General features: G+C 45.7%; 1 protein-coding gene across 1 annotated transcript in view; it reads right to left on the bottom strand.

Moving 5' to 3' along the window:
• The window catches only part of SPEF2 (sperm flagellar 2), an 853,267-nt gene that overhangs the window by 531,858 nt on the left and 296,324 nt on the right, over positions 1-25,085 (bottom strand). The window contains exon 2 of the mRNA XM_063960786.1: positions 2,889-3,045. Within this exon, the coding sequence (XP_063816856.1) occupies positions 2,889-3,045 (157 nt within the window). The remainder of the gene's footprint in view (positions 1-2,888; positions 3,046-25,085) is intronic.

Below are 25,085 nucleotides of genomic sequence, written 5' to 3'. Positions count from 1 at the left end.
GTTCTTTTTAATATCCAACACTGCCCAAGGACAATTCCATATTGCATTGCTCTTTTTTTCATTACGGGCTGTATTTTTTTTTTTTGGAGGGGGGACGGCATTGTTGTCAGTCTTGTCTGCATAGACGAACATTTTTATTGGTTAGTGCTCTAATACATTACTAATTTGCAGTGCATTTTTAAATAGAAATAACTGCCATGTGTTTGTGCCATGGCTCTATTACTTAGTTTAGGCAGCCAGCCTTTGGTCCATATTTATGTACAATATTGTGAGTTGTATTTCATCCTCCAGGATTCGGGTCCCGCCAATCACAGCGCCACATTTTAAATTTGGCGCCATCGGTGAGCCACTCACGGCTCACGAGCTGGCGGCCAATCAAGCGTGGCGGTAGCGAGCCAATCCCAGCTCGCCGCATCATAGCCCCGCCTCACGGCACTGGCTTATATTAGTCAGCGCTGGGCGTGAGGCCTCAGTTCATCGGCCGGGAGGGAGTGGAGAAGAGCTCCCGAAGACTGAAGATAGAAGACGGAAATGGTGGAAAGCGGTGGTGAAAGAGCTGTTGCACGCCACCACCCACCTGGTGAAGTACAAAGAGCCGATACCCGTCGGTGAAGACGTCGGAAGCCCTGGGACAGCGGTGTGCGATGCAAAGGGGCTTTCACTGGCAACTGCTGTCCAGGTGAAGTCTCCAGGAATTAAATTAAAGAAGTGGTGTTCTTGTGAGCAGGACTGAGCTGCAGCTAGGAAGGCGCAAGTTGCATCACTCTATTTCTTTGTTATAGAAGTCTCCAGGAAGCCCGGAGGTGGTGGGAACCATTCCGCCTCCAGCGAAGACCACACGGTGTGCGGGGCAGGACCAGCCTTGGTCCAGCCGCAGCCCTTAGGATGGGTAAGTCAAGGTGGTGCGCCCCCCCTCCCTAGACCACCAGGGATTCGGGCACTAGGCCCGTGGGGCATAACAGGCACTAGGCCTGAGGCGCCGTAGTCGGGCACTAGGCCCGGGGGGGACCCAAGGGCAATAGGCCCGATAGAACAGTGCATTAGGCGGGCATTAGGCCCAGGCAGCAATACTGGCACTAGGCCCAATAGGGTATGTCTGGCCACTAAGGTTAGGGTAGGCCCCCAACGGCAACAGTAGGCCGGGGCATATAGGGCAACAGACCCGCGCTACTGCGTAGGGTTAGATAAGTCTGTGCTAGGCCGTGGTATCTCTTGATCCGGCGCTAAGCCGCAGGTGTGGTAAGTTGGCGCAGGTGTGGTAAGTCGGCGCTAGGCCGCAGGTTGTGTAAGTTGGCGCTACGCCGCAGGTGTGGTAAGTCGGCGCTAGGCCATGGTATCTCTTGATCCGGCCCTAGGCTGTAGGACCTCTAGGTTTAGGGTGTACAGTCAGGCCCCCATTGAAGGTAGGCTGTCAGAAGTTACGCGCTGGTGAGTATCACAAGGTTGAAACAAGTACTGTAATTGTATTGTGTCATAACCTCTGCATAAGTGTCTCTCCGCTGTACTGCGCAAGCAGCGCCACGTCCCGTGGGCTGCGCTGTGTGTCCTATTACAGGAGCGAAAAAGGAAGGGCCAGTCGTCTGGCATGGACCCGCGTGTATAGCTGGTGAGCATTATTGTGTTTTGTGTGTTTGCATGTGTGTACGTTGCCACTTTTCTCCCCCTCCCTTTGGGCGTTTTCATTCAGGGTCACGTCTGGTGCTTCGCACCACTACGGGAGCACCCAGTCTGAGGCCACAAGTGCCAATGATGACCCTTTACTGAGCCCAGCGGAGGCCACCCCTGCGTAGTGTGTCCCCCATTCTTTTCAGGGCACCCCAGGAAGTCCGTGCCTGTGTTGGGGCGTGTTCCAGCATCATCGGAGTTGCCCCGACGGACTGAAGGTGGAGGACGGAAGGCGTGAGGTCCGTAAGCTTGGTAAGTGAGTTATTTTTTAGCGCCCCACCCCCGTGCCTCTTACACCTTTGTACAGGGGTCTCACACCACACACACTGCACTCATGTTTAATACTCACCTATCCGGAGTCCCACGTCGGTGCTGTAGCTGCATCAGTCATCGGGAAAATGGCACATTGCCAGAGTCTTACACTTTTTTATTACTCCCGATTATTTCATGTTGTTTAAGGCTAGTAAGAAACCTGCAGCTAAGTTGCATAGTAAGTAGCCAGTTACTGCAGCAGGCTGGTACAATTAATTATTATTCAACGTCTGTTTATCCGCACCGCCACAACCTCTACATAACCCTGAAATAACTGCTGCCAGACACAGATTGTTTTGAATGATACAATATTACTCTCATATGTTTATAACTGTACAGGGATTAATGGTGATATGATAGCGTAATTTAATTAGCCAAATAAATGGTCGGATCAATTTTGATAATGTCTAATGTCAGGCGGCAGAGAAACTTGATATTTCACGATAATCCGTGTTTTTATTTCTTTACAAAAATATACATTAAACTCTCGGCGCGCTCTAAACCTTCAGGTCAACCACAATTTCACATACTCTACAATACTGACACATTGGGGCCTGGTTACAGTGGGACAAATTCCTGTTTGTATGCAATGTCGATGTTCACGCAACTGAGCGATTATTGGCAGTCGTTAGATTTTTAACGCAGGCAGGGACCGCTTGGGATAGGTAACGGGGAGTGGCAGCAAAAATGTAGATGTGCCACGCCCAATTTCAGGGCATGTATCTGCTTTCAGCTGTGATCATGTACGCAGAGACATGGCGCTAGTGTCGCTAATGTCATGGCCAGTCTGCGTAGCTGAAGAATCAAGTCTGGTCTGCGTAGCTGAAGACTTACTCGTGGAGTCGATGTTCCTCATTATTACGTTGATGCTGCATGTATGTATAAGCTACAGCATCCATTGAGTTTCCTACCTGCATCCCCTGTGTCTTCTTTTGCTGCTGCTGACTGAGCTCTGACTACAGTGCACTTCCTGGTCACATGACACATCCAAATGTCCATCAGTGCACAAGGCCCATTGTCGCATCTCCCTGCAGCTCCAGGCATCTCTGCAAAGCTGGTGATGGTTAGCTATAAAGAGGATTACAATAAACAAAGAAGACACTTATGTTATAATTTCCTTCTTTGTATTATTCTAATCGTTTTGTATAAAATCTCAGAAGTTTGACAGGGAGTATGACAGGGGAGGCTCAGCCATGTGAGTGTGTTGGAAAAAACCTGAGCCAGTAAGAGAATTAGATTTTTAGAAGCAGCTCTGAAAGTTTCAGATCAGTCAACTTCTGTGTAGCTTTGGGTAGTCATGACGCTGGGAGTAGGAAGCTGAACACCAGACCAGGGGCATAGGGAGGACGGTTCCGGTGGAGCTCGAGCTCCAGGCGCCCAAGACAGTACAGGGCGCCGCAGCTCGACTCCGCTGGAACCTCCGCATGGCTGCACTAAGCTCGCAGCCGCAGCTGTCAGCCACTGACAGCTGAGAGCCTGAGCTGCGTCAGCTCTCTCCCTCCCTCCGCGCTCCCTTGCGTGTGACGTCGTGACCTCACACGCACGGGTGTCTGACGTCATGATGCCAGGTGGGCGGAGACACGGCAGAAGGACTGCAGAGACGGAACAGCAGCAGTCAGGACGCAGGAACGGGGCAGGGGTGAGTATTTTTTTTTAGTGTAAGCGGCGCTACCAGGGGGCACAAACCATGAGGCACAATTACTCTGGGCACAGCTACAGGGGGCAAATCTACAGGCTGCAAAACTACTGGGTGCAAATCTATAGGGAGCACAACTACAGGGGGCAAATCTACAGGGGGCACAGCTACAGGGGGCACAATTACAGGGGGCACAACTGCTGGGGGCACAGCTACAGTGGGAACAGCTACAGGGGGCACAACTACTAGGGGGCAAATCTACAGGGGGCACAGCTGCAGGGGGGACAACTTCTCCGGGCACAGCTACAGGGGGCACAAGTTCTAGAGATGAGCGCCTGAAATTTTTCGGGTTTTGTGTTTTGGTTTTGGGTTCGGTTCCGCGGCCGTGTTTTGGGTTCGAACGCGTTTTGGCAAAACCTCACCGAATTTTTTTTGTCGGATTCGGGTGTGTTTTGGATTCGGGTGTTTTTTTCAAAAAACACTAAAAAACAGCTTAAATCATAGAATTTGGGGGTCATTTTGATCCCAAAGTATTATTAACCTCAAAAACCATAATTTACACTCATTTTCAGTCTATTCTGAATACCTCACACCTCACAATATTATTTTTAGTCCTAAAATTTGCACCGAGGTCGCTGTGTGAGTAAGATAAGCGACCCTAGTGGCCGACACAAACACCGGGCCCATCTAGGAGTGGCACTGCAGTGTCACGCAGGATGTCCCTTCCAAAAAACCCTCCCCAAACAGCACATGACGCAAAGAAAAAAAGAGGCGCAATGAGGTAGCTGTGTGAGTAAGATTAGCGACCCTAGTGGCCGACACAAACACCGGGCCCATCTAGGAGTGGCACTGCAGTGTCACGCAGGATGTCCCTTCCAAAAAACCCTCCCCAAACAGCACATGACGCAAAGAAAAAAAGAGGCGCAATGAGGTAGCTGACTGTGTGAGTAAGATTAGCGACCCTAGTGGCCGACACAAACACCGGGCCCATCTAGGAGTGGCACTGCAGTGTCACGCAGGATGTCCCTTCCAAAAAAACCCTCCCCAATCAGCACATGATGCAAAGAAAAAGAAAAGAAAAAAGAGGTGCAAGATGGAATTGTCCTTGGGCCCTCCCACCCACCCTTATGTTGTATAAACAAAACAGGACATGCACACTTTAACCAACCCATCATTTCAGTGACAGGGTCTGCCACACGACTGTGACTGATATGACGGGTTGGTTTGGACCCCCCCCAAAAAAGAAGCAATTAATCTCTCCTTGCACAAACTGGCTCTACAGAGGCAAGATGTCCACCTCATCTTCACCCTCCGATATATCACCGTGTACATCCCCCTCCTCACAGATTATCAATTCGTCCCCACTGGAATCCACCATCTCAGCTCCCTGTGTACTTTGTGGAGGCAATTGCTGCTGGTCAATGTCTCCGCGGAGGAATTGATTATAATTCATTTTAATGAACATCATCTTCTCCACATTTTCTGGATGTAACCTCGTACGCCGATTGCTGACAAGGTGAGCGGCGGCACTAAACACTCTTTCGGAGTACACACTTGTGGGAGGGCAACTTAGGTAGAATAAAGCCAGTTTGTGCAAGGGCCTCCAAATTGCCTCTTTTTCCTGCCAGTATAAGTACGGACTGTGTGACGTGCCTACTTGGATGCGGTCACTCATATAATCATCCACCATTCTATCAATGTTGAGAGAATCATATGCAGTGACAGTAGACGACATGTCCGTAATCGTTGTCAGGTCCTTCAGTCCGGACCAGATGTCAGCATCAGCAGTCGCTCCAGACTGCCCTGCATCACCGCCAGCGGGTGGGCTCGGAATTCTGAGCCTTTTCCTCGCACCCCCAGTTGCGGGAGAATGTGAAGGAGGAGATGTTGACAGGTCGCGTTCCGCTTGACTTGACAATTTTGTCACCAGCAGGTCTTTCAACCCCAGCAGACCTGTGTCTGCCGGAAAGAGAGATCCAAGGTAGGCTTTAAATCTAGGATCGAGCACGGTGGCCAAAATGTAGTGCTCTGATTTCAACAGATTGACCACCCGTGAATCCTTGTTAAGCGAATTAAGGGCTGCATCCACAAGTCCCACATGCCTAGCGGAATCGCTCCCTTTTAGCTCCTTCTTCAATGCCTCCAGCTTCTTCTGCAAAAGCCTGATGAGGGGAATGACCTGACTCAGGCTGGCAGTGTCTGAACTGACTTCACGTGTGGCAAGTTCAAAGGGCATCAGAACCTTGCACAACGTTGAAATCATTCTCCACTGCACTTGAGACAGGTGCATTCCACCTACTATATCGTGCTCAATTGTATAGGCTTGAATGGCCTTTTGCTGCTCCTCCAACCTCTGAAGCATATAGAGGGTTGAATTCCACCTCGTTACCACTTCTTGCTTCAGATGATGGCAGGGCAGGTTCAGTAGTTTTTGGTGGTGCTCCAGTCTTCTGTACGTGGTGCCTGTACGCCGAAAGTGTCCCGCAATTTTTCTGGCCACCGACAGCATCTCTTGCACGCCCCTGTCGTTTTTTAAAAAATTCTGCACCACCAAATTCAAGGTATGTGCAAAACATGGGACGTGCTGGAATTTGCCCATATTTAATGCACACACAATATTGCTGGCGTTGTCCGATGCCACAAATCCACAGGAGAGTCCAATTGGTGTAAGCCATTCCGCGATGATCTTCCTCAGTTGCCGTAAGAGGTTTTCAGCTGTGTGCGTATTCTGGAAAGCGGTGATACAAAGCGTTTGCGAGATGCTGCTACTGGTGCCGCCGCTGCTGTTCTTGCGGCGGGAGTCCATACATCTACCCAGTGGGCTGTCACAGTCATATAGTCCTGACCCTGCCCTGCTCCACTTGTCCACATGTCCGTGGTTAAGTGGACATTGGGTACAACTGCATTTTTTAGGAGACTGGTGAGTCTTTTTCTGACGTCCGTGTACATTCTCGGTATCGCCTGCCTAGAGAAGTGGAACCTAGATGGTATTTGGTAACGGGGGCACACTGCCTCAATAAATTGTCTAGTTCCCTGTGAACTAACGGCGGATACCGGACGCACGTCTAACACCAACATAGTTGTCAAGGACTCAGTTATCCGCTTTGCAGTAGGATGACTGCTGTGATATTTCATCTTCCTCGCAAAGGACTGTTGAACAGTCAATTGCTTACTGGAAGTAGTACAAGTGGGCTTACGACTTCCCCTCTGGGATGACCATCGACTCCCAGCGGCAACAACAGCAGCGCCAGCAGCAGTAGGCGTTACACGCAAGGATGCATCGGAGGAATCCCAGGCAGGAGAGGACTCGTCAGACTTGCCAGTGACATGGCCTGCAGGACTATTGGCATTCCTGGGGAAGGAGGAAATTGACACTGAGGGAGTTGGTGTGGTGGTTTGCGTGAGCTTGGTTACAAGAGGAAGGGATTTACTGGTCAGTGGACTGCTTCCGCTGTCACCCAAAGTTTTTGAACTTGTCACTGACTTATTATGAATGCGCTGCAGGTGACGTATAAGGGAGGATGTTCCAAGGTGGTTAACGTCCTTACCCCTACTTATTACAGCTTGACAAAGGGAACACACGGCTTGACACCTGTTGTCCGCATTTCTGGTGAAATACCTCCACACCGAAGAGCTGATTTTTTTGGTATTTTCACCTGGCATGTCAACGGCCATATTCCTCCCACGGACAACAGGTGTCTCCCCGGGTGCCTGACTTAAACAAACCACCTCACCATCAGAATCCTCCTGGTCAATTTCCTCCCCAGCGCCAGCAACACCCATATCCTCCTCATCCTGGTGTACTTCAACACTGACATCTTCAATCTGACTATCAGGAACTGGACTGCGGGTGCTCCTTCCAGCACTTGCAGGGGGCGTGCAAATGGTGGAAGGCGCATGCTCTTCACGTCCAGTGTTGGGAAGGTCAGGCATCGCAACCGACACAATTGGACTCTCCTTGTGGATTTGGGATTTCAAAGAACGCACAGTTCTTTGCGGTGCTTTTGCCAGCTTGAGTCTTTTCAGTTTTCTAGCGAGAGGCTGAGTGCTTCCATCCTCATGTGAAGCTGAACCACTAGCCATGAACATAGGCCAGGGCCTCAGCCGTTCCTTGCCACTCCGTGTGGTAAATGGCATATTGGCAAGTTTACGCTTCTCCTCCGACAATTTTATTTTAGGTTTTGGAGTCCTTTTTTTACTGATATTTGGTGTTTTGGTTTTGACATGCTCTGTACTATGCCATTGGGCATCGGCCTTGGCAGACGACGTTGCTGGCATTTCATCGTCTCGGCCATGACTAGTGGCAGCAGCTTCAGCACGAGGTGGAAGTGGATCTTGATCTTTCCCTAATTTTGGAACCTCAACATTTTTGTTCTCCATATTTTAATAGGCACAACTAAAAGGCACCTCAGGTAAACAATGGAGATGGATGGATTGGATACTAGTATACAAAAAAAAACCACGGTTAGGTGGTATATACAATTATGGACGGGCTGCCGAGTGCCGACACAGAGGTAGCCACAGCCGTGAACTACCGCACTGTACTGTGTCTGCTGCTAATATATAGACTGGTTGATAAAGAGATAGTATACTCGTAACTAGTATGTATGTATAAAGAAAGAAAAAAAAAACACGGTTAGGTGGTATATACAATTATGGACGGGCTGCCGAGTGCCGACACAGAGGTAGCCACAGCCGTGAACTACCGCACTGTACTGTGTCTGCTGCTAATATATAGACTGGTTGATAAAGAGATAGTATACTCGTAACTAGTATGTATGTATAAAGAAAGAAAAAAAAACCACGGTTAGGTGGTATATACAATTATGGACGGGCTGCCGAGTGCCGACACAGAGGTAGCCACAGCCGTGAACTACCGCACTGTACTGTGTCTGCTGCTAATATATAGACTGGTTGATAAAGAGATAGTATACTCGTAACTAGTATGTATGTATAAAGAAAGAAAAAAAAACCACGGTTAGGTGGTATATACAATTATGGACGGGCTGCCGAGTGCCGACACAGAGGTAGCCACAGCCGTGAACTACCGCACTGTACTGTGTCTGCTGCTAATATAGACTGGTTGATAAAGAGATAGTATACTACTAATATTATATACTGGTGGTCAGGTCACTGGTCACTAGTCACACTGGCAGTGGCACTCCTGCAGCAAAAGTGTGCACTGTTTAATTTTAATATAATATTATGTACTCCTGGCTCCTGCTATAACCTATAACTGGCACTGCAGTAGTGCTCCCCAGTCTCCCCCACAATTATAAGCTGTGTGAGCTGAGCAGTCAGACAGATATATAATATATATAGATGATGCAGCACACTGGCCTGAGCCTGAGCAGTGCACACAGATATGGTATGTGACTGACTGAGTCACTGTGTGTATCGCTTTTTTCAGGCAGAGAACGGATATATTAAATAAACTGCACTGTGTGTCTGGTGGTCACTCACTATATAATATATTATGTACTCCTGGCTCCTGCTATAACCTATAACTGGCACTGCAGTAGTGCTCCCCAGTCTCCCCCACAATTATAAGCTGTGTGAGCTGAGCAGTCAGACAGATATATATAATATTATATATAGATAGATAATAGATGATGCAGCACACTGGCCTGAGCCTGAGCAGTGCACACAGATATGGTATGTGACTGAGTCACTGTGTGCTGTGTATCGCTTTTTTCAGGCAGAGAACGGATTATAAATAAAAGTGGTGGTCACTGGTCACTATCAGCAAAACTCTGCACTGTACACTACTGAGTACTCCTAATGCTCCCCAAAATTAGTAAATCAAGTGTCTCTCTAATCTATTCTAATTCTAAACGGAGAGGACGCCAGCCACGTCCTCTCCCTATCAATCTCAATGCACGTGTGAAAATGGCGGCGACGCGCGGCTCCTTATATAGAATCCGAGTCTCGCGATAGAATCCGAGCCTCGCGAGAATCCGACAGCGTCATGATGACGTTCGGGCGCGCTCGGGTTAACCGAGCAAGGCGGGAAGATCCGAGTCGCTCGGACCCGTGAAAAAAAACATGAAGTTCTGGCGGGTTCGGATTCAGAGAAACCGAACCCGCTCATCTCTAGGCACAACTACTGAGTCCATAACTACAGGGGACATAACTGTGGCCACACCCCTTCCCTATGAAGCCATGCTCCTATTTTTGCTACAAGGTCTAGTACCGACCCTGGTGGCCACGCCCCCAATTCAGTACAGGGGAGGGGGGCGCCGGAACATACCTTGCTATAGACACCATTACACCTTGCTACACCTCTGCACCAGACACTTCTAAGTGTGTGCTGGTTACCTCTCAACAACGTGCCATTTCAAGCACCCCCCACAAGCTGTAAACAATGGGGGTCATTCCGAGTTGTTCGCTCGCAAGTGAATTTTAGCAGATTTGCTCATGCTAAGCCGCCGCCTACTGGGAGTGAATCTTAGCATCTTAAAATTGCGAACGATGTATTCGCAATATTGCGATTACACACCTCGTAGCAGTTTCTGAGTAGCTTCAGACTTACTCGGCATCTGCGATCATTTCACTGCTTGTCGTTCCTGGTTTGACGTCACAAACACACCCAGCGTTCGCCCAGACACTCCCCCGTTTCTCCAGCCACTCCTGCGTTTTTTCCGGAAACGGTAGCGTTTTTTCCCACACGCCCATAAAACGGCCTGTTTCCGCCCAGTAACACCCATTTCCTGTCAATCACATTACGATCGCCAGAACGATGAAAATGCCGTGAGTAAAATTCCTAAGTGCATGGCAAATTTACTTGGCGCAGTCGCAGTGCGGACATTGCGCATGCGCATTAAGCGGAAAATCGCTGCAATGCGAAGATTTTTACCGAGCGAACAACTCGGAATGACCCCCAATGTCCATAAAGTCAGTGACAGTGCCGCCACCTAAGACCACTGTCCTGGGCTGTGGTACCAGATCCTCACGCCTAGTGACAGGCAGCCTGGGGCGGTGCTATGCTACTATATCAGAGAATCTAAACAATAACAACAAAGCAGAGTAATGTTGTGAGGCTCCTGCACAATCCTGTGCAAAAAGCTAGTGGTCTCTAACAAAATCTGTTCATACGCACACACACAAAATAGTGAGCCACGAAGCATATGTTGAGGGACGTGTCATGTTCTACCCAAAAGGCCTGTCAAGCTCCACAGATGGGCGTATCTCTGCTTAAATGCTTGTTGCAAGAAATTTCTGTGTAACATTAGTAACTATGGGCCTAATTCAGACCTGATCACACCTCTGCGAATTTGCAGAGGTTTATGATCAGATAGCCGGCGCCCAGACAGAGTAAAAATCCGCCTCGTGTAAGTCTGCGTACGCCGTGCGAAAAGCTACGCAAATGCCGGTCAGCAGTAAATCCATTCGCAACTCACTCACCATCTAATGATTTTTCCAGTCTGTGCAGTCTTAGCCCGGGACTTACTCCTACAGTGTGAAAGAAACTGGCTGATCGGGGCCGGAGCTGACCTCACACGCCCTCCCTCCGCAGCGCTTGCGTTTTTCCTGACACTCACAGAAAACGGCCAGTTACCACCCCTAAACATCCGTTTCCTGTCAATCAACCTGCGAGCGTCTAGCGATCAAAAAAGAAGCTGATTTCATTCGCAGTTTGGCCTTGTGCATGCGCATTACGATCCATACACATGCGCAGTTGATGGATAATCGTCCGCCTTGTGAATTCGCACAACAGCGATCAGGTCTGAATTAGGCCCTTTATTTTGTGGTCATGTGCCCCCCTGCTGCTGTCTCTACTGCCAGGGGACCAACAAGGGGATAACGTGAGTCATCAGCAAGGACTCCTGAGCAACTACAGCAGTCACAATGACTGTAGTATATCACTGTTCTTGCTGGTCCCGGTATGAAGGGTCGACCATGTTATGGTCGACAGTCATTAGGTCGACCACTATTGGTCGACATTGACATGGTCGACATGGACACATGGTCGACACGTGAAAATGGTCGACACATGAAAGGTCGACATATGAAAAGGTCGACATGAGTTTTTTTACTTTTTTTGGTGTCGTTTTTTGCGTAAAGTGACTGGGAACCCCAATTAGTGCACCGCGTCCCCTCGCATGGCTCGCTTCGCTCGCCATGCTTCGGGCATGGTGCCTTCGCTTCGCTCGGCACACTTTACCGTTCCAATCGTAGTTCATGTGGATCGTAAAGTATGGAAAAGTTCCCCAAAAGAAAAAAAAGTTAAAAAAACTCGTGTCGACCTTTTCATGTGTCGACTTTTCACGTGTCGACCATTTTCATGTGTCGACCATGTGTCCATGTCGACCATGTCAATGTCGACCAATAGTGGTCGACCTAATGACTGTCGACCATAACATGGTCGACCATGTGAACGGATCCCGTTCTTGCTCAGGACCGCTCGTTCACTGAGATCACTTTCATTTATCTGTTGTATAACTCAGGATAGTAATGGGCCAGTAGGACATTCTCTACTTTTATATATCATGTTTTCTTATTTTCACAGCTGATATAAAATGATTTACACTAATGATGCACTAGCTTCATGTCATATACAGTACAGATGTGTGCACATCCACCTTTCCTAAAACCAAGCCACATGGATTCATTTGGCATGCCATGCACCCTACGACCTAGCCACACCTTGTATTTTTCTTAAAATCTGCTACTTTTATCTGCTTTTTGATACAAGTTCTTTTGATACAAAATTTTTTATGAAACCATCCAATCGCTACCCACGGTGGAGCATGTTAGTCGTCCTGAGCATCTCATGTCATATGACACATACAGTAAAAGGAAAGGTGTATATGTAGATACGTTGGTACCTAACTTTCCCCAACAGCATTGTTTTAATATATCTTGCACAGAACTAAGGGGAAGATTTATTGAAGAAAGTGGAGAGAGCTAAAGTACCAACCAACCAGCTCTTAACTTGGTTGCTACAAGCAACTGCTCCACTTTACCTCTCTCCAAGATTGGATAAATCTCGCCCTAAATCTTGTTTTAATTACCTTGACACACAAATGGCTGCAAGCAGTAGCGGATCTTGCTACGGGCAAGCAGGACTTTTGCCCGGGGCGCCGCCTTCCGGAGGGCGCCGCACCAGGGCAAGATCCGCTGCTGCTGTGTGCCCCCCGCTGCCCCCCTGCGCTGCCCCCCTGCTGCCGCTGGCCGCTGCCCCCCCGCTGCCGCTGGGAAGGGAAACTAGACGCGTACGCGACTAGTTTCCCTTCGTGGAGAGGTCCTTTACTGTGCGGTGCACGATGACGTCATCGCGCACCGCACAGCAAAGGTCCTCTCCACTAAGGGAACTAGACGCTACGCGTCTAGTTTCCCTTCGTGGAGAGGACCTTTGCTGTGTGATGCGCGATGACATCATCGCGCACCGCACATAATTTCAGTCTGTACAGGGGGTGTAAATGACCACGCCTCCTGTATGAAGCCACGCCCCCTAATGCCGCCCGGGGCGCCAGAAGCCCCGGGACCGGCCCTGGCTGCAAGCTGGCAACTAGATCAGAATCTATAGGGTACTCTGATGCTCCCCAATCCAAATTCTTTTAAAAACAAAACCTTTCACCCCACAAATCCACGTACGGCACTAGGAGCTGTGTAACATCGCAACAGATTTTTACCCTGTTCTAAACGACTGTATTTTTCGGCATACATGACCCCCTCACTGTCTCTAAAATCCATCAAAGAAATCATAATATAAAAAGGTGATAAGAATAACTGGGATGCAGTCAATATACTGGCTGTTGGGATCCAGGAGTTCGACGACGGAATCTCGACAGCCGGCAGTTTACTGACAACCGGAATCTCGACACCCGCCTGGTATTCCCACTCGGCTGGTGGGACCATGCCACCAACCGAGTGGGAAAAAAACCTGTGGCGTGTGCAGCGTGCCTGCGAGGGGACTCCCTGCCGCAATTCCACTGTCGGTATAGTGACAGCCATCATCCCGTCTTCCCGGGATATCGGATGTATCCTGAATAACTATGGGGGTCATTCTGACCCGATAGCACGCTGCAGTTTATCGCAGCAGTGCGATCGGGTCAGAACTGCGCATGCGCCTCTGCCTGATTGACAGGCAGAGGCGGTCGCTGGGCAGGGGGGGGGGTGTGGAACGGCGGCGTTTCGTGGGTGCGGTCATGGCCGGACCGAACGGGGTGCGGGCCGCAGCGGCTGCATGACGTCACACGCAGCCGCTGCGGGCCGGGGAGCGATGAGTAGCGCCCGGCCAGCACGCTAAAGCTGCGCTGGTCGGGAGCTACTCTTGAAGTGCAAAGGCATCGTCGCCGTGTGATGCCTTTGCACTTGTGCGGGGGGAGGGGCGGCACTGACATGGGGGCGGACTAGCCCTGTGCTGGGCGTCCCCCCGCATGTCAGTGTGAATGATCGTAGCTGTGCTAAATATAGCACAGCTACGATCATCTCGGAATGACCCCCTATACCCTTTGTTCAGGTCCGCACTGATTGCCTGATAAACCTGTTCTGCATCTCACTCCTGGCATAAAACAATATGAGGTGAAAAATGAAATCCAGGTTGTCAGAAACGCTCAATATTTCATGAGTCTCTGCAGCTGGTGAAACAGAAGACGGAAACACAGGAGTCATCTCCTTTCATTATCTTTGCTCTTGGGTCATCTCCCTCACTTTGTACAGCTCATCTCAACTTCATCAATAATACATGTTACTTTCTCTGGATGTTATTGTGCGATTTCCCTATACAATGAGTCAGAAAGGAGAACATATGTAAGTAAGCGGCACAGTATTTCACAGCAGATACCTGTTATGTCATAGGAATAAATAGCTGTTTTGAAACCACAATAGTTCATCTTCTGATGACCTATAATTTTATCTAATTGCAGCCTTTTCGGCAGACACCCTATGCTATAATGACCCCTTTACTGAATGCATCCTACAGTAACCGATACTGGGTAGAGAAAATGTACTTAGTAACTTTTAACCCACTGATTTTTAAAACAAAACCACCTTATGTCATTTAATATCCCTGGACATATTACAGAGCACTTTGTAAGCTCATTATAGACTATTATTTCCCATGATGCACATTAAGGGATATCAGTGCAGCTATAACTGATCCCCCAGTATTGCTGCACAGTACAAAAACTCTGACAGAGCTGACTGTTTAATGCTGGAACTATTCTATGATTCTAAATACATACATGTATATAATTCCAAACATATTCTTCCATCCCCTTCATATAGATTACACAGCAAAACCGTACAGTAGATGCAGGGGTTAGCTGGATAAACACGGACTGTGGCAATCCACAAGAAAACTTTTCCAAAGCGGAGAAGTACAGCACATATACTGTATATATCCTGTTGTGATGTCACACGCACAAGGATAGGAGGGCCAAGATGGGTGGCCTGGGAGCGGCTGCAGGTGTAAAGGCCCCCATCCACTACTGCAGAGGCGGAACTACCATTGGTGCAGCAAGTGCCTTGCATCGGGGCCCCTGTGGACTAAGTGGCCCACTGCAGCCCAGACCAGAAATGAGTTATCCCCTGGCTTCCCCCCACCCACCCCGAAGACCATTTTAAGCAATGTCGGATGAATGGCCCAGTACAGAGAGCAGGGTGGGCCCCACTGCCTCTCCCTGTCACCCACTGCCTCTCCCTATAACCCTCTGCCTCCCCTGCCTTCCACTGTCACCCTCTGCCTCCACCTCCCTTCCACTGTCATCCTCTGCCTCCCCCTGTCACCCACTGCCATGTGGCACATTGTGAACTTGGGTTGCGGTGGAGGGGCCCAAATTATATTTTTGCACCTGGGCCCATCACTGACTTGTTCCGCTACTACACTACTCAGACTTGTCTGAACTGCAGATCTCATCAGATTTCTCTTGAACTCTCCCGGGAGCGTCCCGGGAATCGGATCGGACCCTGGCTTTAATTTTCACTACATTCACTTCAGATATATCTGATGCAATCTATCATGTGACAGATCGCATCAGATATATCTGATGCACACATGCTGCATGCGATTGATCTGATGCTGCTGCTGCCGCCGCGTCCTGTGGTGGGTGGAAGTGGCCAGGGCGATGCCAGTCAAGTGACGCTTCAGATGAATCTGATCAGATACATCTGTAGTAAAAAAAAAAACTCAGATGTGCACCTGTTTTCTTCAGATTCAGATAAATAGTTGGGGCAGCCTCAAAGATCTGTAGTTCAGACATATCTGACACGGGAGTGCGTATCGGATCGGAAGACCCATCCGATGTGACACTTTTCTTCAGATTTTTCGGTCAGATGCGTCGAAATCTGAAGAAAAGTGCCCAAATCGGACTAGTGAATGGGGGCCTTAAGGCTACGGCCACACATAGCGGCCAAGCGGGCTGCTGAACCTGTGGACGTTATTACCCAAAATGTCTACACTAGCCCTGTATTATGCTTATTGCACTCACTAGACTTCTGTTGTTCTTAATTAGCCCTATGTGGCTTTCTACTTGCTGTACTTCTAATGCTTATGTTTTTGAAGTCTGTAAAGCGTCTTTGAGTCCTGCTGGAGTCGGAGAAAAGTGCTATATCAATAAATAAATATTATTATTATTATTATTATTATTATTATTAATAATAATAATAATAATAATAATAATAATAATGTGTGTGTGATAGGGAAAAAGACAGTAAGCTCCAAAGGGGCTGATTACATACATACAATACATGAATACAGTAAGCACAAAATAACAAATAAATAGGTACAATTAAGTCTAAAAATAAATACCTGGATGCAATTAAACATAATATAAAGATTAGGTAGAAATACAAGAATGAATCCCAAACAACTGCAGCCAGCGCAGATACAGTCAGTAAGTAAATAGTATAGCACACAGATGCATTCAGCAAAATCATATATTTTATCTCCAGCGCTGTGAACCATTATATATTTATTTATTAGTCAGTAAAAGAATAAACAAGTACAAAATAAATAAAAAAAGTGAAATAGATTTTATAATCTATTTTATCCACTATCTCCAACACACTGACATATTTAGAATGAGTGCAGTGTGTGTAGTGCACACGAGTCCCTCGGGGTCCCGGGGGGGCCCTCACTGCACACCCTGCTCCGATTTTCTTTCAATACTTACCCTCCGGAGTCCCATGTCGGCAGCAGCAGTGCCATTTTCCCTGTGTTTCACGCATGCACAGTAAGGCTGTTAATTCCGCACAATGTTAATAATTCCACACAGACTGATGGTTCAATTAGTAAATTACTCCTTCAGGAGTTCACTTAGAAAGTTTCTACAACACCACCATGGAAGACTTTAGAAAATTATGCGAGAAAGCAGATAAAACTCCATATAAAGATAACCTGACAAATGATGAACGTAGAGCCCTCAATAGCCTGATGATGGATGAGAATATAACCATTAAGAAAGCCGATAAAGGCGGGGGTCTCGTAATTCAAGATACAAGTGACTATTTAAAAGAGGCGTCTTTTCAGTTAGGTAATAAACTGTTCTATCAAGTTCTACCCTCGAACCCGACATTAGTCTTTCAGAGGGAACTTAAGGTCCTTTTGGACGATGCCCTAGACAGGGGTGCAATCTCCAAGGACACTTGGCAGTTCATCTTTACTCCTTATCCTATCACTCCCATTTATTATCATTTACCAAAAATTCACAAGACACTTATTTCACCCCCGGGTCGTCCTATTATTTCTGGTATTGGGTCTATCACCTCTAATTTGTCACATTTTGTTGATGCACATTTACAAAAATATGTTACTAAGCTGGAATCGTATACGAGGGATACGACACAATTTTTAAATATCATTAAAGAAATAAGATGGAAAAAAATCTTATTATTTCCTTACATGCGATGTAGAATCGCTTTATTCCAATATACCCCATGAGAAGGGATTGGAAGTAATCACTCAGGTGTTGGATAAAGATTCATCCTTGGAAGAGAAACTGAGGCTGTTTATAGTGGCATCAATAAAATATTTATTGGAACATAATTATTTCACATTTAATAAACAATTTTATTTACAAACACGGGGTACCGCTATGGGGACCAGGTTCGCCCCGAGTTATGCTAACCTCTATATGGATGCACTTGAGGATGCGCTCATTTGGGGTGCTGACTTGGGGGCAAATCTGGTCCTCTATAAGCGGTACATTGATGATTTGTTTTTCATTTGGGATGGGGATTTAACTTCGATCACTTCATTTGTTAATCACCTTAATTGTAATGAATTTAGTTTAAAATTCACGCACTCTGCACACCCCCACTTTATAACTTTTTTGGATGTTGCACTCCTGTCTGGGGCAGAAAATATAGAAACTAAGACCTTCTTTAAGCCAGTAGATACAAATAATTTTCTTAGGTATGATAGCAGTCATTTACGTGCTTGGCGGGACAATGTCCCCAAAAGCCAATTCTACAGGATCAAAAGGAATTGTTCCAGTCAAAACACATACCAAGAACAGGTTAAATTAGTATATGAAGCTTTCGAAGATCAAGGTTATCCTCCTCATATCTTAAAGAATGCGTTGGAGGATACTAATAAGAAAGATAGATGTGTATTACTTGCAGAAAATACAAAAAATCTAAATAAATATAATAATAGTGATTGTGAAAATAATTATAGTTATAAAAATAAAGATAAAGGTACTATTAAAACAAGTGATCAAAATAAAGGAGAAGGAAGAAAGGAAAGTAGGGATACTTTGGTTTTTGTGACACAGTACAACACTCATGCTGCGGATATTAGGAGAATTATTAATCAGAATTCAGCTATACTAAAAGCAGACACCTTATTAAATGTAGGATCTGACACCAACTTGAGAGTAGTATACAGGAAGTCGGATACATTACAATCGAAGCTAGCCCCTAGTCTGTTCGGGAAGAGAAAACCCAAACAAGAGACTGATAAGATAGAAAAAAGTACAAGTATAAAAAATTGGAGACTAGAAAGACCAAAGGGTTTCTTCAAATGTGCTAAAAATAGGTGTCTCACTTGTAACTATGTTAGCACTAGGAAAGTCACTAGTTTTGAGTCGACCATCACAGGAGAAGTACATCACATGGAGGACTTCACTAATTGTGAGTCCTCCTATGTTGTGTACTTACTCACCTGTGGATGTGGTCAGCAATATGTTGGCCGCACCATTAGGAAATTTAAAATACGGTTCTTAGAACATAGACGTAATATTCTGAAGAGAAGTGTTTTACATAGTGTTTCAAGACATATGAATCATTGTCAACGTGGGGAGCTGAAAAACATTAACATATGTATAATTGAACAAGTTAGATTGACCGAAAGAGGGGGGGATAGATTCAATCTGCTATGCAGAAGGGAAGCTTATTGGATATTCCGACTGAAGACATTAGAACCATTAGGGCTTAATGAGAGTATTGAACTTAATAGTATATAAGAATTATGATGTTCTCCCCTATACATATAATAATAATAATAATAATAATAATATTAAATAATTATTATAATGATAATGATAATAATAAAAATTAAAATAATAAAAATGATAACGATACTAGAAACGGATAATGGAAATGAAAATAAAAATAAAAATATAAATGAAGACTATCAAGTGTTTAATGGTGAATACCAAAGATCAAAACATGAAATAATAAATTTCGAATTTGAATCTCTTTTCTCTTTATATAAGCCCTCTGTCTCTTCCTGAAGGTTAATTAAATATATGCCTGTTTCTTCCCCAGGCATGTATCCATGTCTCTCTCTCTATATATATACATATATCTTGATCGGTTCGAGCTATATAATATCTATATTTATTTGTTTATTGACTCTATAGTTTTTTTGCCAAATATAAATATAATTATATATATTTTCATATATAAAAAGTATCTGCCAAACAAATATGAATTGTTAATAATAACTTAAAAATGTATATAAGAGAAATTTTCTCAAATCTATATATTGTTTTATGTACATGTGTATGTATATGCTCTTTATGTGTGTACACACATGTACATATTTGTTTACAGTTATTAGGTATTGAATGGTTTTTGGATAATTATATAAATAAACAGAAATTATATTCCTTTATATTTATATTTATTTTCGTTCATTTATCTTTTACAAATAATTGACAGGCACCTCAACATTAATAATAATATGTACTGCTTTGTACTTTTTAAATACTAGTAAGGACGTATTAATGAGTTAATGATGTATATACTAACTATTTCTGTGTTATAAAATAGTGTTACTAAGATAGAATAGGAATGCACCTTAGATTAAGGGACATGAAGAGTTAATACTAATCGTCCAATTGGGAGCCCTTGGAGGGGATAAAAAGAGACCAGGAGAATGAACCTATCATCCTCTGATGAAACCGCCATCTTTGTGGGCGGAGAAACGCGTCAGGTGACTCATTCTCAAGTGAACCGCAGGTGGAACGCAATAATCCGGAAGCCGGAAGCCCGAAACCGGAAGTCGCAGCACGCGACACACACCGGCGTTTCCACCATCCCACAGCTGCCGTGGTTATACACGACCTCGTGGTTAGCCACAAGTCCTCCATCCCCTGCATCAGACATCGGGACCCCGGCTACTGGGAACCAAGCAGGAGGAACAACTAGGAGGATACACGGGTCTTTAAAATACAGGAGCGCTTCTGAGACTCACATATGGGTGAAGTATCGGTCACATTCTCATAAACCAGTAACACCTTTCTTTAAATGGTGCATGCATGCTCTGAATTCAGTGATTATTTCAACATAAATCAATACTCAGCTGGTATTTGAATCCATGTTATGATCTCATGTGCTTATGAAATTAAAGCTATTCATTTGAAGGAGAACTATTTCATCCACATAAGGTGCATGCAATCAAGCTTTATGTGTTACAATTAACTTCTGCACTATTAACAGTTTTTTTGCTTTGGACTAAAGAATCAGCTGAAGGAGAACTTGTTCATTATTTCTCTAATCATTTAAGGTGCATGCAATCAAGCTTCCTATCTATTTCTGCACAACTAACAGCTTCTGCTTGGGACTAAAAAATCATTTAAATCTATATATATGTGCATGGAATTTGATTCTATTTGTTGGAGGAGAACTACCATTCTTAGATTAGGTGCATGTGGTTAAGTGAACTCCTGAAGGAGTAATTTACTAATTGAACCATCAGTCTGTGTGGAATTATTAACATTGTGCGGAATTAACAGTCTTATTGTCTGTTGGTCTTGTGGTAAATGTACCAAAATCTTTTATTATTGTGTGTATTTTAAGATTCCATATTTTATTATAATTAGTAATAAATTTATAATTTGTATCAAAACAGCAGTCGGTTTTTCTATATATCTGTGCGCCTTCATCTATTTTTTCCTTGGTTGCATATTGCATGTTGGGTGGATTTCCAGGTCCACGTTGGGAAGGCAGCCGATTATAGGTTGTCCTCTCTCTTATTTAAGAGAGTAAGTACATATTAATCTAGCGCCAGACACTTTGGTTTTTGTTGGTTCTTTTTATGCACAGTAAGGGAATCACTGGGAAAATGGCTGTCGTTTTCCCAGAGACCTGCAAATATGCACTAGACTCGGGGACAGCGCTAGGGGTGCCTAGTGACCATAGTCCCCAGAGTTATGGCTCTGCCGGCTACAGACGAGGGGGCCCAAGTCAGAGCCTGCTGCAGACAGGCCTGCTCCTTTCTAGATATCTCCCTGTCCAACATATATTTATATTTCATCTCTTTTTACTACAAGTAATGAAATAACACAATAGATTATACATGTGTATCTATTGGGATTATGTGTAAAACCTACCTCCAAACTGTCCAGCTTTTAGCTAGTACTGTCCTGCTGTCCCTCAGTGTCCCGCAGGGGGCGAAAGTCGGGGAGTGGGGAACACTGTCACTACTGCATAGCAGAGCAGCAGGGGAATAGATGCCGTCCAATACGCACGGCATCTATAAACTGTGCAGTGAAATCCTGGGTGCCGACCAGTATCTTAGAGAATGCTGCCCCCACAGTGATGACACCAGGAGTGCCACAAGACTCCACCCCCTATTCAGCAAAGCTCCTCTCCATTTTTGGGAGGCTGTCTAGGTCACGCCCCTTCCTGATGAGGCCCCACACTCTTTCATTCGCGCATGGGATCCTGAATCCACTTCCACCAATGTTGGTAAAATGTTTCATAGGTCTGCAGGCATTCGCTGTGCACAAACTCACAAAGAGAGTTTTCTTCTAGAGACCAATTATCCAACCAGTACAGTATGTTTTTGTGCTGAGTGATGAGGCTGGAATGGGTTCAGTATGTTTGACCAACGGACAGGATGCCGGCAGTCACAATACCAACACCGGCAGCCCAATCTTGGAAATCCTTACAGGGGCAAGGTAAGTATGTTATCCCATCTCCCCTACCCTCTAACCCTAATCCCCCATTCCTGCTGCCTAACCCTTTCCTTACACTTAGCGCCTAACTCTAACCTCCCCCTGGTGTTGCCTAAACCTAACCCCCCCTTCCCCACAGTCTAACCCTAACCCTCCAGCCTTAGTGCCTAAACCTAACCTACCCACGGTGGTGCCTAACCCTAATCCCCCCCAGCCTAACCTTAAAATCCCCCCCCCCCCCCATGGCCTAACCCTAACCTCCCCCAGGTGGCGCCTAAACCTAACATCCCCTCCCCTGGCCTTAACCCTTACCGCTATACTTGACTGCACCAATGGAAGGACTGGATTGTAAGCAGCAGATACTGTATCCAGGACTTATGTTTTTTGAATATGTATGCGCTATTGGGTGGTAATAAGCTGGGTAAAAGTATACGCCAGCGGAATCACCACACACTAGGCAGCCCAAGACTTAAACAGTACTTTGCTTATTGTGCAGCAGTGCGGTTGAACAGTTACATAAACTCAGTATTTCGATAATGGGGTGGCTCATACACAATAGATCAACGGTGCTATATGTGGATAGCGGTACCTGCAGTTTCCGGTGTGCTCCATGGTGGTGAATATGTGACACCTTCCTAAGCACCAATGTCTACGGAATGGTGTCCATGCCATGCCATCATGCAAGTGGTGTGGCTATGCCTATTTTGTCAGTCCAAATCCTGCTCTTCACAGTGAAAATAACCACGGGCTGTGTGTGTAAATGATTGCTTGTTCATATTTGGGTGCAAACTTTCCTTTACAGCATGCAGTCCATGTGCATGTGGCTGTGAGTATAGAACATTTTCCACATTCATGATTATCATTGACATCACCCTACAGCTAATGTGTTTTCAAGCTGGCAAAGACAGTTCAAAAATCCTTATTTCATGTTCCTCCTACATAACATTTTCTATGCAATACACATGATCTCAGATCAACAGGTGCCAAGCGCCAACGCATTTTCCATGGCATGCACTATTAATTTCCCAGTCCCCTTGCACTATATGCAGGTACACACTCCAAGCACTAGGCACTGCGAAGCAGAATAATTATAATAAACTCTGCAATATAACAGAGTAAATATGAGGCGCTTAGCATAATTTGAACCAAAAATATGGGCCCACCAACCGCGACCAGGTGACCTTATCTGGTGGGTCCCTAACACCCAGGGTTCAAGTTCAGAGCATGGGATCCACCAGGCCAGCACAAGCCAACCTCCACAAGGCATCACTCTAGTGAGAGGTAGCATTTAAAGTGTTAAAGATGTTACATTAAAAAGAAGCAGCAGTGGCGGCTATGTGTTGAATTTTTATTAACATGATTTTAACATTTTTCAATACAGCATGATTTTTAACATATCCCCCATTTTAAATGCAGATGTGATATGATAATATGGAATAAATTTGCAATGTAAAAATGTAAATTCCTCTCTGGCTGGGACAATCTTGCCCAATAAGAGGTGGACGCAGAGTGATAGCTTACACTATCACACCAATTTCTGGTTTTGTGTTGGCATTTGTAATGTGCATGCACGGCTGGCAGCCTACACATGCAGCATTGGGGCAGACTGCCCAGATCCCTCTCCATAATAATTGTTAACACAGTAACCCATAGGCTACTATGGGCCATAATAGCCTACTCTCCCCTTTTGGCTAAGATCAAGTGTAGTACCTGCTCGAGGGAAACACTTGGTGGAGTACCTGTTCTTACACTAGGAGCGTGAGAGGTTCCTAGTGTGGAATGGAGAAACACCTTGTGGAGTACCATGCCGGGGTGTGGCAATGCCTCTGGTCGAGAGTGGAGAAAAACTGGGCTTAGTATCTGCTACCTTCTTAAGGGTTGAAATATGACCCCTTACATGGAGCGGGAACGGCCTGGTCTAGTATCTATTCTCTGACTGGGTGTTGACCCTGGCACAGAGTGGGTATGAAGCTTGGTCTGGCTGAGAGGTCGGGAGCAGCCTGAAGCTCGAGGTGTTTTGTGCCCCTGGAACTGGAAGGGACAGAGGTGCCGTAAATGCACTCGGGATTCAGACCACCAATGCATGAAGGTACTTTAGCACAGAACACTTCAACCCTTCCTCTCTGCACCCACTTTCCTTTGTCCTGGCCTTTTGGCTAGGGCAAGGATAATTTTTTATACCCCCCCTGGCCTTCTGGCTGGGGCTTATTTATTTATTCACGCATGTGTTTTGCACTTTTGCACTACACAATCACTTATTTATGTTTTTTAGTTTGTCACGTCACAGATTTTTGTTGGGGTTTAGGTGAGACCCTTATGGGCCACCCTTTCCCCTAGTTGCCGAGGCCCTCTCCTTTTGGGGAGGGCTAGAGGCTGTTTTCGATCCCCAGGGGGAAGCTTCGGCCAACCTTTGGGATACACGAGGTCCCTCTGCGCTTCGGTAAGGGGGGACCCACAGTCCCTTTTTCCCCACAGTAGGCCTTTTGGCTCTGAGGGGTAGGGGAGTAACGGGGCCCTTCTCCTTTTGGAGAGGGTCTAAGAACCTACGCCCCCAGCATGTTTGGCACAGACACTGGGTGATGAAGCCACGCACCTCGGGCTTCAAGTTAAAAAAAAAAAAAAAAAAAGGTTAATTCCATCTTCTTTGGATGGCAGTAGTAGCTGAGGCCAAGTTCCAGAATGCTTTGCAAAGATATGCCACTTACTTTGGCGGATTGTCACACTAGCATATGAAAAGTAAGTACAATGCCATGATTCAGAATCAGACCCCATTTGTTTAAAATAAAGCAATCGTAGATGGGTATCTCGGTACCAAACCCATGTATAATACACAAGCTATTCTAATATTCCTGTGTGAATGTGAAAACATACTGTACAATTACAGAGACACCTCCAAATGAATATAATTGCATTTTCTAGAATATCATCTCATTAGAATTACTCTCATTATAATAGTTGGTTTATCACAAGATACAGAATAACAAAACTAACATATGAAAATAATATCTAACTCATGTCACTGAATAAGAGTCACATGGCTGTCAGTGTAAAATATGCAATCAGTAGTGAAAAAAGGAGATTTGCCACTTACAATTATAGTTATGAAAGAATTATTAAATCCG

This window comes from Pseudophryne corroboree, chromosome 1 (assembly GCF_028390025.1).
Source record: "Pseudophryne corroboree isolate aPseCor3 chromosome 1, aPseCor3.hap2, whole genome shotgun sequence".
NCBI lineage: Eukaryota > Metazoa > Chordata > Amphibia > Anura > Myobatrachidae > Pseudophryne > Pseudophryne corroboree.
This window is presented reverse-complemented; position numbering and strand designations above follow the sequence as displayed.